This window comes from Zootoca vivipara, chromosome 2 (genome assembly GCF_965207765.1).
Source record: "Zootoca vivipara chromosome 2, rZooViv2.hap1.1, whole genome shotgun sequence".
Taxonomy (NCBI): Eukaryota; Metazoa; Chordata; class Lepidosauria; order Squamata; family Lacertidae; genus Zootoca; species Zootoca vivipara.
Window position 1 is genome coordinate 57,643,390 of NC_142584.1, and position 13,824 is coordinate 57,657,213.

The 13,824-nt window shown below is 37.8% G+C and overlaps 1 protein-coding gene across 4 annotated transcripts in view; it reads right to left on the bottom strand.

The window, feature by feature from the left end:
* FAM13B (family with sequence similarity 13 member B) overlaps positions 1-13,824 on the bottom strand; it is a 51,500-nt gene that overhangs the window by 15,529 nt on the left and 22,147 nt on the right. For all 4 annotated transcript variants that reach the window (XM_088661940.1, XM_035105542.3, XM_035105540.3 and 1 more), the window contains exons 8-13: positions 8,836-8,877; positions 6,907-7,053; positions 6,127-6,253; positions 3,478-3,542; positions 2,490-2,544; positions 2,016-2,163 (exon numbers count right to left, since the gene is read on the bottom strand). In XM_088661940.1, coding sequence (XP_088518066.1) covers positions 2,016-2,163; positions 2,490-2,544; positions 3,478-3,542; positions 6,127-6,253; positions 6,907-7,053; positions 8,836-8,877 — 584 coding nt within the window. The remainder of the gene's footprint in view (positions 1-2,015; positions 2,164-2,489; positions 2,545-3,477; positions 3,543-6,126; positions 6,254-6,906; positions 7,054-8,835; positions 8,878-13,824) is intronic.

Sequence of the window (13,824 nt, forward strand, 5' to 3'; positions counted from 1 at the left end):
GTTTAGCATACAGTACTAGAATTCTAATTGATTTCAACAGAACAGAAAATGACCAGATTTAGTCCAGGGTCCAAAGGACCATGCATAACCTTCCAAGAGCACAAAGGGGATACAAGTACAGCAACAAACAGAATAAGAAGTCCTACTTGCCACATTTTTTCTTCTAATAGCAACCTGAGAAGCTGACATTCCTACCATCTAAACAAAGGACTGTTGTTGTTTTTAAAGCAGATATTTGGGCACAAGGTATACTCCTTATGCTTAGATTCAGGAAAAAATGGGGATGGAAGCTATCACCTATGTGGGAAGTAATTCCATGTTGGGATTAATATTGGTACACATCCACACACCGGCTCAGCTACATGGTTTGGTATGTGTGCCTTCCTCCAATATTCCTTCATGCTCAAAGCAGTTCCTGGCTTTCAGCATAAAGTTTACCCTTACATCCAAACTAGCAAACAACCATTTGTGTTTGTTCTGCAAATTAGGATCAAACGCTAATTTATTGTACATGTGCAAATCATAGTTTTCCATATGGTTTGCTGATAACAATGAAGTCCTTAATTACTCTAAATGTATTTGGAGAAGGTGGAAGAGGGAGTGCAAAAGCCAGAGAGACTCCTTCCAGAGTCATTCTCATAGTGCCACATTATGGCTTGGTGTTACATCTGATGCAATAGTATTCATACTTTTTATAATACCAAAAAATTAACCGAAGACTGAAAGTTTCATGTCTGTGTTCCTGGTGTCCAGGTATTCACCTTTCCCGTTCTATAAGAAATTCCAACAATTTTTATTTACCCATTAGTGTAAAAAGAATAGCCCTAAATGCCCGATACTACATAAGAACACCAGGTTGATTTTTAAATTATACATAAAACAATATCTATACCTCAAATTGATATTAATATTGAGGTTAGTTGAATTATGAGTTTCCAAATTTGTTATACAACAGGGCAGTACATACTTGCTTCGTAAGTAAGCTCTAACACTACATGCCACTGTATATCATTTAGAGCTGCACTTTGCACCAAAGTTAAAAACTGTGGCTACGAAGCCCCTGCTGGTTTGGCCATTATATGGCCTACATGCTCCTTTCTTGTAGGAAAGGAAAGAAGAGAGGTGTGAATACTGCTTGGGCCAAGGCACTCAAGGCACCTCAGGAGCATAGCATTCAAGGAAGCTCCCACTCATTTCCCACAGTATAAGAGGGCAAGGAGTATTGCCGTTCTGGCTGCTGCTTGGGCTCAGGTGTTCTAGGCATCTCATATGCACAGTGATCTGGGAAACTGCTCCCATTTCTGCTGCTGTGTTCAGGAGAGAGTAGGGTTGTGCCCGGGTCCTGCTTGTAGGCTGCACATAGGCAACTGGATGGCTACTGTGATTACAGGATGCTGAACTAGAAGGGCCTCTGGTGTGATCCAGCAGGACTTTTCTCATGTTCTTAGGCTCCACGGCAATAAATGATGGTGGGAAGGTGGTGGGGTGACTGCTGATTTGAGCCTGTGAGCTTGGCACAGACAACCTTCAGTCTTTGTCCCAATCCTTGGGCCTGGAGAGGCATGAAGGATTCACTGCATCATTTCTAGGATGATCCCCGCCTACCTTGCAGCTTAAAGATTTGGTAGTGGATTCGCCAGAGGGTTGCAGTATACTTGCCATGCCAGCTATATACAGAGTTCTATACATGACAGATACTCTAAAAAGGTGACTCACTGGAAGCACACACATGTTGTACAGGAATGTTAAAAGCATATGAATACTTTTTAAGGGCTTGAATAAGCATTAGGTTGCTTTGCTTTTGGTTATGTTTAGGATAAACTGAATGGCGGCCTCAACCCCCAAAATGTATCATTCTAGTCATCTATTTTCTCTTCACACTTCTTTCAAACAGCTACTAGTCCATTTCTTAAAATGCTATGAGATCATCCAAAATTAATGGAAAACAAATGCAAGCTTCTGAAAAGTTTCAGAATTACTCTGTTCTTCAAAAGTATCAAAGGATTCAGAATTACCTTCCCATTTGTCACCACCATTCACATTCTTCAAATCAAGATGTGGGACAGGGACACACAATGTTGCTTCGGGAGCATTGTTATTTCTGTTTTTCAGTTCTTCCAGCTCATTTTTGACACTTGGATCACAAACTTTGCTAATAAAACCCTGTAAATAAACATCACAATTACTCTAATCACTCTACAGTGGAGTTAGCAAGTTTCAGTCTCCAGGGGAAAAAACAACCCAAAAAAAATCTCTGTGTATTAATTTCACAGTGTTTTTCTGTCTAGAAGATCTATGAATGTGAATATAACTAAACATTATGCCAATGAACTCCACACACATAAGCAAACACTCCCCCCCCCAAATAAGCAACCACTCTGGCACAAAGGAAACACGAGACTCTTAGGGAGAGTGCACATTTAAGTAAGCAAGCATGTTTAACACTAAGGCCTAGCTTTACAAGGAAAATTAAAGAAGCAATTTCTCACCAGAATCACGTGTGAAGTCATTTTGTCGCCATCATCAAATGATGTACAATCTTGCCTATAAACAGAGTCTTATTATTGTTTGAGCAGATTATTACTTCAAAGCATCTGTGAAGACAATTTATTCTTTTATACCACACATATAGGCTCAATTCAGATATCACACTAAACCATGGTTTGTGCCAATCATGATTCAGAACCCCAAGGAACAGTTTAAGCTTCCAAACAATCAAGCAAATCATCAATTAGAGATACTTGTCTGCTTTCATTTTTCATCTGCCCAACACTCTCATCTCTAGATATAGTAGCCTTGGAAGGTGGATCAATAGCAGTAGCCACAGCTATTGTTTGTCAATTCAGAGGTCATGTGAAATCATAATTAGCAAAAACCATGGTTTGGAAACCCACTAAAAATGGCTTTCAGTTCTAGTTTGTCAACTGACTGCAAACCATGGTTTGTCAATTCAGACATCATGTGAAACCATAGTTAAACTTCCTTAACCATGATTTATCTGAATTGAGCCAGAATGTATAGCAGGAACTTTGCTAGAGGAGACACTTGGGGTCAGAGCCACAAGACCTTCTGATACATTAATAACTGCAAGTACAATAACTGAGTTAATGGAAAGGTTGCTATGCCAGATAATAGGCTTAAATTAAATTATTATTAACTTTCCCATTTCCCTACTCTAATAAAACAATTAAGTAATCACAAAAACCTGGACACCTAAGCAGCCCACCTAAAATAAAAACACTGTTTTTAAAAGCAAATGACTTTAAAGTCTAAATGGATAAAATAACTGCCAGTTTCTCCATTGTTCTGACAACAAATAGAAGTACTCATGCCAGTCAAATCACTTCTGGATGATGACTCAATTTTTGAAAGATTTTATCTGAACAAAAATTATTCAGCATTCACAAAGCTGATACTAGAAATGCAAACTGTCACATTACACCCCCCCAATACTCTCATTTATACTAAAATACATACTTATCTCCAACAGACTCTTTAGCATCTTCTGTTCCATCACATGGCTGCAATAATATGCCTGCTTCCTATTTAGGAAAAAACACAGACTTCAGCATGATACTTCAGACTGAAACATCCACATCTTATTTTTAAAAAAATAAAAATAAACCAAACTTAAGTTTTTATGTGTGGTCAACCCAAATATACATTCAGTTCCTTAAGTTCCTTAAGCCAAACCACAATTTATTAGAAAACATTAATATAACATAAATAGACTGTTTATTTTTATCTCTCTTCTTATATCTAGAAAACAGATTTTTTCAAAAGGGGCTACTGACACATATTAATTGCAGATTTGAGGCCCAAAGATCTGAACTAAACAATAATGGCAAACATGATGAGGACTTGTCCTCAGCTTATGTAAAATGAATCATCAGTTGGACACACCAAAAGGTACAATTAATCCTTGTTACTAAATAAAGAAGCGACAAGGATAAAATGAGATGCTTGCTACTGGCAGCAAGCACTCATACTATGTAAAGCAACAACAGAGGAACACATACTTTTACTCATTAGTAACAAGATCAGATTTATCGATGCAAAATTTAATGACAAAACACTTATTTCTGCTATAATGCATTTTGTGAGCTCCCTAATTCCAACTACATATAACAAGTTGGAAACTGCTGAGAGTCATGAAGTATTTCTTTTTCGGAGGCGTAGCTAGAACTGCCAGTAGCCTAAACTAAACTTATCACAGCTTGTTCAGTCCCTGTTGACATTTTGAAAAATAATTAAGGAATTCATACATCCTACTGAAGTCAGCGCCAAGCAGCTGTCCAGATTGCTAATGCAGCCTCCCAACTGCACCCCTCAAATCCCTCCAAAGGGACTGAGCAGGCTTCAGGCTGTTTACATTCTAAATGATCTTCCTCTTTTGACTCTTGCATCTATTTGTCTCCTTTTCCTCTGCTATGTCCATCCCTTGTGTCAATATCTAAACTTCAAGCCCCTTTTGGCAAGAACCTATCCTCTCCTTTCTGAGGTTTCACACAAAAACAACAACTCATCATAATTTGTTTCCCCCTATTTTTGTGGGTTCTGGACTTATGCCCAATGCTTACATTGATTCAGTTCGTGAGTATTCCTTGTGAAGGTGCTAACTGTGCAATATGATGAGCTCAATTCAAAAATATATGGGGGATCGAGAGTGAGCTTAAAGAATCTGGAGAGAAACATTCTGTTATGCAGAGCAATATTTGGGCTTTGTTGTTTCAAACCAAACATAGTTATGATTTAGCAATTTGTTGAATTTGGATGACACAACAAGCTGTGGTTAAATAAAACCAGAAGCCAAAGCTTCTCCTCTTCATGGTCATGTTGAAAGAGAGGGAGTGGGGTTGTGAGATCCCAAGAGAAGGCTACATTTCTTCCTGTCACAATAATTATGATTGTCCAAATACTGTATAACCTTGATGTGGAAAATTAACTTTCAAATATTTCAAAATACAGTATACATTTGCAACTATTTGGTACAAGAGTGCAACCATTTTGCCAACCATACCTAACACTACAGAACAAAGCTTCCAATTCCTATTGCTTTTCACTTGCCTCAGTTTCCACCATTTTCTGCAACAAGTGAAAAGGTGAAAAATATTTGTGAATATACACTACAAATGAGCAAATGAAAGGAGCTGAGAAGCTTGTTTCATGCCAAGCTTCCATTTTTTGAAGTTCATGAAGTGTAGTGGAAATACACCAGAAGATCCATGGTATTTTGAGCAGCACAATTAGTCCTTCATGTCATCATAGAGGATACCAGATAACAGGCCCTCTCTACTTCTCTTAGCCTCTAGGCTGGTAGCAGGTGATGTTATTACGGAATCATGCTGACTTGTTTTCTTTCCCAGACTGAAGTGCTAATGCGGGGAGCATCCCCTGATTAGAGATAATGCAGCTGTGGTACATCAAAAGGACCTCAGAGTTAATTTTGTTGCTTAGCTGTTGGTTTGTCTGATGGCACATACCCAGACCATAAGACCCATGGTGCTAGGTCTGGATAGTTAAACAATCGCACCTCATGCCACATGAGGCGTGACAGGACATCCTAGGACAGACAGGATAAAAACCCTGAAGTTTGACCCAAGAAGTGAGCTTTTGATACAGACCTGAAAGCCAGCATGGGGTCTCTCCGCTGCTGTATCTTTGGAGCTCTAAGCAGATGAATGGGGGTGTTATCTGCTTGCTTGTTTTGCCATTAACTCTTATGAATAAATTGCCATAAATCTTAAGACTTCCTTACAACCCATGTTTACTTCTGAAAACCCTGAAAAAGAAACCCCTTGCACTTGGCAAAGCATGAAGCTTTAAGTAAAATTTCCAAGAAATAAACTGGAGAAACTAGGGAAATAAAATCGAGTACTTCTACTATAGTGCTGCCGCAAGAACTTTGGTTAGTAGATGGGACATCAAAACTGCAAGTTACAAACAAATACAAATACAATAGCTTATTGGGATGGAGTTGAACAAAATATAGGTTCAGGGTACCTACTTTTCCCCAATGTTGCTATAAAGCATATGCAGTACAGTTCTATGCACATTTACTAAGAAGCAAATTCCACAGAATATTGTGATATAAGATGCACAAAGCATAATTCTGTGCTATGTTACCTGATAATTTTCCTTTTCCTCAGACACAGGCTGTATAACTTCATTGTCTAAATTAGTGCAATCCACAGCTTCAGAACAGTCACCAAGATTCTCACCATCTTTAGTAATATTCTTTTCAGAAACATCCCTAATATCAAAACAAATATTATTATTTTTTAAATGCTGCAATTATTAGAAGTTTAAAAAATGCTGGGAAAATCCTGGGGTACAATTAGGTTAGAAGACGTTCATAAGTCGAACTGCTTTCAGAAAAGAAAAAATGGGTTATTTAAAGGATCAATGATATATCTGAATTGTCTCCTCTGGCACAATTCTTAATTTACTATTAGTTACAGGCAGTGCTTTTTTTTCTACTCTCATTTTGACTCAAGAAAATCACCATTTTATAGTTCAAATTGAGAAAAATAAATACAGTAAATGGACAAAAGTAGAAACATTCAAAAAATGTTTAGGGGTATGCGTACCCCTGCATCCCCCCAGAAAAAAGCACTGGTTACAGGTATCACTCTTGGGGGGAAACATGTATTGCTCCTGTCAAGTACACACACAGACAGCAGATAATGGAATAGGCTGCCTTCACACAGTAATCAAGGAAATTCAACTACTAAGTTGTTCGGATCACAGAGCTTAGTTACACAAAAGACCAAAATATTGCTCTGCCACATAGCAGTTGCATTTGTTTTATTTACTTACTGCCGGTTTATATAACATGATGTTGCTATATAAAAAATAGTAAAATATAATAGTAAAATATAATCCAGTAGTAAAATGTCAGCTTACTGGTTGTTAGATCCTTCATCCCCCTTAATATTTGCTTCTTGGCACACCATTTGGTGGTGGTGTAAATTCTTGAGATCTTGATCTATGCTGCTCTGCAGATCAAAGAGATGTTGTTCCACAGCTGCTCTAATTGTTCTTTCCAAGATGCTTTTTTTAAAAAAAGAAGTTATGTTTTAGTAGCAATCTAATTTATCCACATAGTATAATTTCATTTCCCAATTCTGTACCAAGCAAGCAGAGCACAAAAAAAGAAAACAGACTTGAAAACCGGAGTGATCAGCACGCATGTGCGTGCGTGCGCACGCACACACACACCTTTCAATTTACTTAAAACTGTATTGTATTAACTTTTTGCAAGACTATTCATCTAAAGAGCTTGGGCAAGTAACAAACACAGCTATCAAATAGTAAATCCAAAATATATTCTCAACAGATTATTCCTTAGATTGACAAGAGGATATTTACCACCACATGTGGTGTCATTTGGGTATTTTAAGTCATATGAAAACCTACTCTACTAGACATTAAGAAGGTAGTATAACTCACATAACTAAGTCTCTTATGCAGGGGTCTCCAAACTAAGGTCCGGGGGCCGGATGCAGCCCAATCGCCTTCTAAATCTCACCCGCAAATGGTCCAGGAATCAGCATGATTTTACATGAGTAGAATGCGTCCTTATATTTAAAATGCATCTCTGGGTTATTTGTGGAGCCTGTCTGGTGTTTTTACATGAGTAGAATGTGTCCTTTTATTTAAAATGCACCTCTGGGTTATTTGTGGGGCATAGAAATCTGTTCATATTTTTTTTCAAAATATAGTCTGGCCCCCCACAAGGTCTGAGGGACAGTGGACTGGCCCCCTGCTGAAAAAGTTTGCTGACCCCTGATCTTATGCATTAGATATCCAATAGGTTGGCTTCTAGATTTCTGGCCAGCTGGGCTTTCTATAACGCATAGACTCCAGCTTAAGGTTCTATTGTTTCAGGACTTTTCTGATTAACACTGGTTATGTTTCCTAACGCAGATGAGACGTGGGTGTCAATTTTATTATGGACATCTGCCTACAGTACTTACTGTATTTTCCTGGGTATAAGACTACTTTTTAACCCAGGAAAATCTTCTCAAAAGTCGGGGCTCATCTTACACGCCGGGTCGTCTTATTTATACGGTGAGTATATCCCAAACTCTATATTTTAACTAGAAAAGTAGGGGTCGTCCAGTTGTCTTATACGTCCAGTTGTCTTATATGCCAGAAAATACGGTAGATGTTTTTTATTCTAAAACTGTCAGCTACATCTGACCTAATAATGCTACTTGTAAAATTAGCAACATGGACTCAAGTTCACTCAAAATATGCCTGTTGCCATAAACTACCTTGTTCTTTGGGCTCAGGTGTTGTTATGTCATGAAATCTCTTGAGGGCTCAGAGTAAAGGTATCAGCAACATAACAGTGCAGTTAGCATGGAACTGAATGGTCAATTAGGTAGGAAGAAATGTTTCGAAAAGGTACATAGAGTCTCAACGCTGGCAAAATAAGAGAAAACAGAGGCAAGAGTGCTCAGAAGTGAAGTAAGGAGGAGATGCAGGATGGCATAGCTGAAGTTGGAAAGCTAGGCTGAGAAATAAGCACATGAAGTATTGTGGCACACAGAGGCTTAAAAGAAAAAGGTGCAATAGAGTAAGAAAAAAGGAGGATTGGAAGGGGAAATAACTCAAGGTTATGGACTGTTAGAAAAGTTAGTGAATAAGTAGGAGTATCAATAAATATGGAGGGGGATTTAATATACGGACTTTAAGTAGCCATTCAATTCTTAACTAGAGGTGTCTCTTTAAACTTTATAAACTAATGCACAAACAGTGCAACACTTCCATAACAGAACACAGTCCAATTAATAGTATTTTCGATTCCTGTGGGGAATTTATACTTACTCTGCAGAGGCTGGCAAGATGCTTAAAGGAGAGAGATGAGCACTGCAATGAAAGAGAAATAATGGTCTCCCTTTGCCACGTAACATTTCAACATCAAACAGGGGTTCTGGATTAAACCTAATGGCGCTTTTCAGAATTGTACATATTCTATCTTTAAAAAATATAAATCAGGTGTCACCAACCATTTTGGGCCCATGGACACATTTGGAGTGCACTAAGGGCACCATCCCCTCTGGCTGCTTGTCTGCCTCCCTCTCCCAGCCAGAAAGAAAGTGCACACTTTGCTTGTCCATAGGGTTTGGGTAAAGGTCAGAATAAAAATGCATTCCTCTTGAATTTGTCTGATTTTACACAAGGTCTACAGGTCCAGAGCTTGCCAGCACCACAAAAACATTTACTGAAGATACAGATCCTCATGGATCTTCATGGGTTTAACATAGGTTGACAACAGTGCTATCAAAACCTCACAGAACAAATCTATAGACAGAAAGCTGACCTATGATTTGATGGTCTTTAAGGGGTTCTCTCGTAAAAATTAAGAGGCTTAATTAAGAATGTAGAGTTTTGTTTGTTCTTCATTTTTAAGTAGACTGATATAAAGAAGACCTCCCAGACTAAGATAGGGATCAGAACATAATTATTCCTGGGGTATTTACACCATGCCTTTCCCCCTGACGGGACTCAGTGATAGTTTTCTTGGCAAAATCTTAGATTGTGATGGGAATATAAAATGGCATGAAAGGCCCAATCCATTTAGTGCATGGTATAAATATACAACATCATCACAATATTTTATACCTCATACCTACAAGGGGGGGGGTATAGAGGCAGTCTCAGCCTTTGATGACTTGGGAGTTCCACAACAAACATGCAAATCAATCCCCTAAAACAGGGGTTCCAAAAATGTGGCCTAATATATGGTGAGGTGAATTGATGCAACTGATTAAATGGTAGCAGGATACTGGATCACAGTCATTAAGACTGTCCATATGGCAGCAATCCCAGCCACGTCACATTCAGATCATTGGTCTCACAACTATCTTAATCAATACTGGCCATGTGCCACTGAGAAGTACAGTGGTGCCTCGCTAGACGAAATTAATTCGTTCCAGGACTCAATTCGTCCTACGAAAATTTCGTATAACGAGGCACCGTTTCCCATAGGAATGCATTAAAAGTAAATTAAGCCAAGGGGAAGGCAGGCGGCAAAAAGCCCTGGCAATTTTTCGCTGCACGCTGGACTTTGGAGTCGGAGGTTTGTTTTTCTATGGCCACGCTTCGCAAGACGAAGTGGCGGCCATAGAAAAACTCGTCGTCTTGCGAGGCAACCTCCGATCGCAAAATCCATTCGTATAGCGAAAAATTCGTCTAACAGGGCATTCGTTAAGCGAGGCACCACTGTATGAAGAGCTAGGGGGAGAAAGTTTTCATTGATGTAACCACAAATTGTACTTCCAGTCCTCAAAATGATCTCTATAGTTGAGATTGCAATAAGGCATCATCTGATGTCTCTCAAAGGGGATGAGCTGCTACTTGTCAGAAGGTTCAGTGACCGAGGACACCACCCCAGCTTACAAATACAGCTGATAAAGCATTTCAATGTAGAGTCACTTTGATTCCCTTGGCCTAAGAGGGTCCATGTTTTGTAACCCTGTCTCATGTTTAACCATTGTGTCCATGCTATAATAAATAGTTCAAGTCACTACCTTCCACACATTCACCTGCCTGTGGTTTTACTCTGGTTTTATTTTAAGGCTGGTTTTGTTTGACAGTGATCTGTATGTGAACTACGCAATCTGTAATTGTATGTGAACTACGCATATTGTCATCAGATCCTGTTTGATAACACTATTTTGCAGAATTTTCTATAACCTTTCTTTTAAAATTATTATTATTATTATTATTATTATTATTTAAAAAAGAGGAGTTGGCGTGTTAGCCACACTTATTGTCTTCATTCACTATACAAAGAATGAATTCGTTTTCTGAGGGTGCATTCTTATGTAAGCACAACAGTATCATCCCCATGAGAGGGAGGTAGGCTCAGGACAACCCCAAAGATGTGCAGAAAAATAAAAGTTCTTTTTAAAAAAATTAAGAGGGGATTATCAAAAACAGCCCAACGAGAATGAAATTCTAGTGAGAATGGAATGCTAATTTATTGCTGGCGGAAGTGGGGGGCATGGCATGGGTGAAGGGCACTCTGTGGTGCAATATTTTGTTGCAGGTCACACTTGTTAGGTAGTGCTACCGAGCAGTGACGGGAGGCAGAATCTTAAAAAATGACATTTTGCCATATTTATGTTTAAGTCCAGAGGGAACTTGGATATGGGACAATTTTGCTGGACAGAGCCCTCAACATTTGATGGAGGGGGAATGTTGCCAGAGGACTTGAAGAGCATGTCTTAGCTGTTGTGTCTTTTAATAAATGAGATAATTAGTAAAATTCAGGAGTGTAATGCATAAAAGTCTAAATGTTTAAAACTTAGGTTCCATATCTCCCTGCACCTCCGCTCTAACTAAATAATTCTATGAATGTTTACTTAAGCAGAAGTCAGTCCCACTGAATTTAATACAGCTTACTTTCATGTATTAATACAAAGAACTGTTGTCTTACCGGTAGTTTGTGGAATAGCTGCAACTTAAGAAGTATTATAACAGAAATGAAAAGGAAGGTGGAAAATATGCTGTTAACAAAGATATTAATATTCTTAAATGTCTTTGGGACATTATGGGGTCTCTAAAGTAAGGATCCAGAATTTAAAAAATCTGGTTTTATCCTGAATCCTGAATATAGAATATATTTGGGGGGGGGGGGGAGAGAGAGTACATGTATATAGCTTTTCCAAACTTTGTGGGCAGAAAGCATCACTGAACTTGAAATCCTGGCACATGCCAGAATAGTTAAGATGCCAAAAGTCCTTCACTTTTATAATAAAAATTTATTATACAGGGAAATTAAAAGTATGTATATTATGCACTAAAACCTACACTTTCACAACATTTGTTGTTTTCAACCAGAAAATGTGAAAGTTAAATAAATATTTGAACTTTTAATAAAAGGGCAGAAGGCTGAAACCTCAATGTACTGCTCTCCCTAAGCCACTAGAAACCAGATTTTCACAAGGGCTTGTAAAAGGCTGCAATTCTGAATGTTCTCTTCCAATCTCTCCAAACTGGAGTCTTTAGAAAGCTGATAGGACAAAAAGAATTGGAGATTACCTTCAAGAGTTTGAGATGGGTGGCAAAGGGAGGCTTATAGTCTTAGCAGGAAAGTATACAGTTCTTTTGGGGAAAGCTGTAGTCAGCCCTAAGCATATGACAGTACACAATGGAGCTCACTCAGGGATTACTATATGAAAGCATTATCAAGTCAGTAACTTTATAGCAAGTACCTAATCAGCTCTTTGCCCTATTTATATTGGAATAATACGAATCATTTTCTACTCCATTCCCAAACTGGAAATATCAGTGACTGCTCCTTCTTTCCAATTTATAACATATCAGTATGTTACGTACAGTACAAAGTACTTCATACACAGTAAGATACTTACAATTTCACCATACTGTATTTGGGGTGGGGGGCGAGAGGAGGGAGAAAATAGTTGAACCTGAGCTTGATGTTTGCTTTAAAAAAACTATTTTTAAAATAAATTATTTACATTCTATTCCCTGGAGTTTGTAAAAGTTATTGTTATTGTGACTAAAGCCATCAAACTCAGTGTTTTTATTTCACACCACAATGCTACTCTATACTACTTATCTTGTTACTAAGCTAACCTATTCTGCTTTTGCTAACCAGCTGTTTATTTCAGAACTGGTACATTTAGAGTAGCTAATATAACATTTCATTTTTTGTACATTTAAAATGAACGAACCCTTAACCCACAAAATGCTTCAGTTCAATGCCATTTTTTCTCTCAGCTGATTATACTGTATGCTTAGTTACCACCAATGGTTTTAGTAACCATTTGAGCTACAGGACAGTAATTCCTGATAGCAAAATGAGAGGGAAATTAAAAGTAAGAAATTATAAATGAAAAACAATTAAAAATATGCTCCAGCCAACATTAAACAGTATGCCATTTATTAAATATATTAGTATATAGCATATTACAAATGCTATATATACTACAACATTTGTTTAAGCCAAAAATTCCAAGAAGCACAGAGAAAACAAAAAGGGAATTATAACGAAGAACAATCCTTATTTGTAGGAATTCAAATTTTGTGCTCTGAAACATCAAACCATAATAGGCATGCTGCTAGGCTAATCAACACCAGAACCAAAATATTCTACAATTTTCCTCTTCCTCTTACATTTTCTTCTCTCTCACCCCCCCAACACCTCTACTTATGCAATGCAGTGAAGATTCTCAGAAAAACAAGTGTATTGAAACAGCACTATTTCAAAGACTAAGGAATCCTATTACTAGTTCAAAGTCCCTCTAATCAGTTTAACAGGATTTGATAAGATGCTACACAGCACATAAATGTATTATGTATCCTATCAGTGCCCCTCCAAACATTTGTATTTCAACCAGCAGCATCATTTGGGTTGACTGCTGATGAAGAATGACGCAGCAAGATAGCAGCATAAACATTTTAAGGGCAAAGCACTTTGGATTTTCTTAAGCACTGTCATTTTTAGTAACAAAAATAAGCAATTAGGAAAATATTTACAAGCTTACTTTATATAGCTTATTATACATGCAAATTGTTTTATAGTGCAGTGTATGCCTTCAAAAATATTTGTGTTTAGCTTCTAAAAAGTTAATTTAGTCTTATCAAACTATCATTTTAAGTTGATTTACCTGTGCAGTAGAACTTTGTAAGCCATTCTGATTATTTTTGCTATTCCAAATGAGCATTTCATGTAAAAACACTTCATTTGAAAAACTATACAGTATGGCAATCTCTGTTGACTATCCATTCTGCTTGCTTGATCTCAATAGCTGCCTGTAAGATGGCACTATTGGAGTGCTGCAC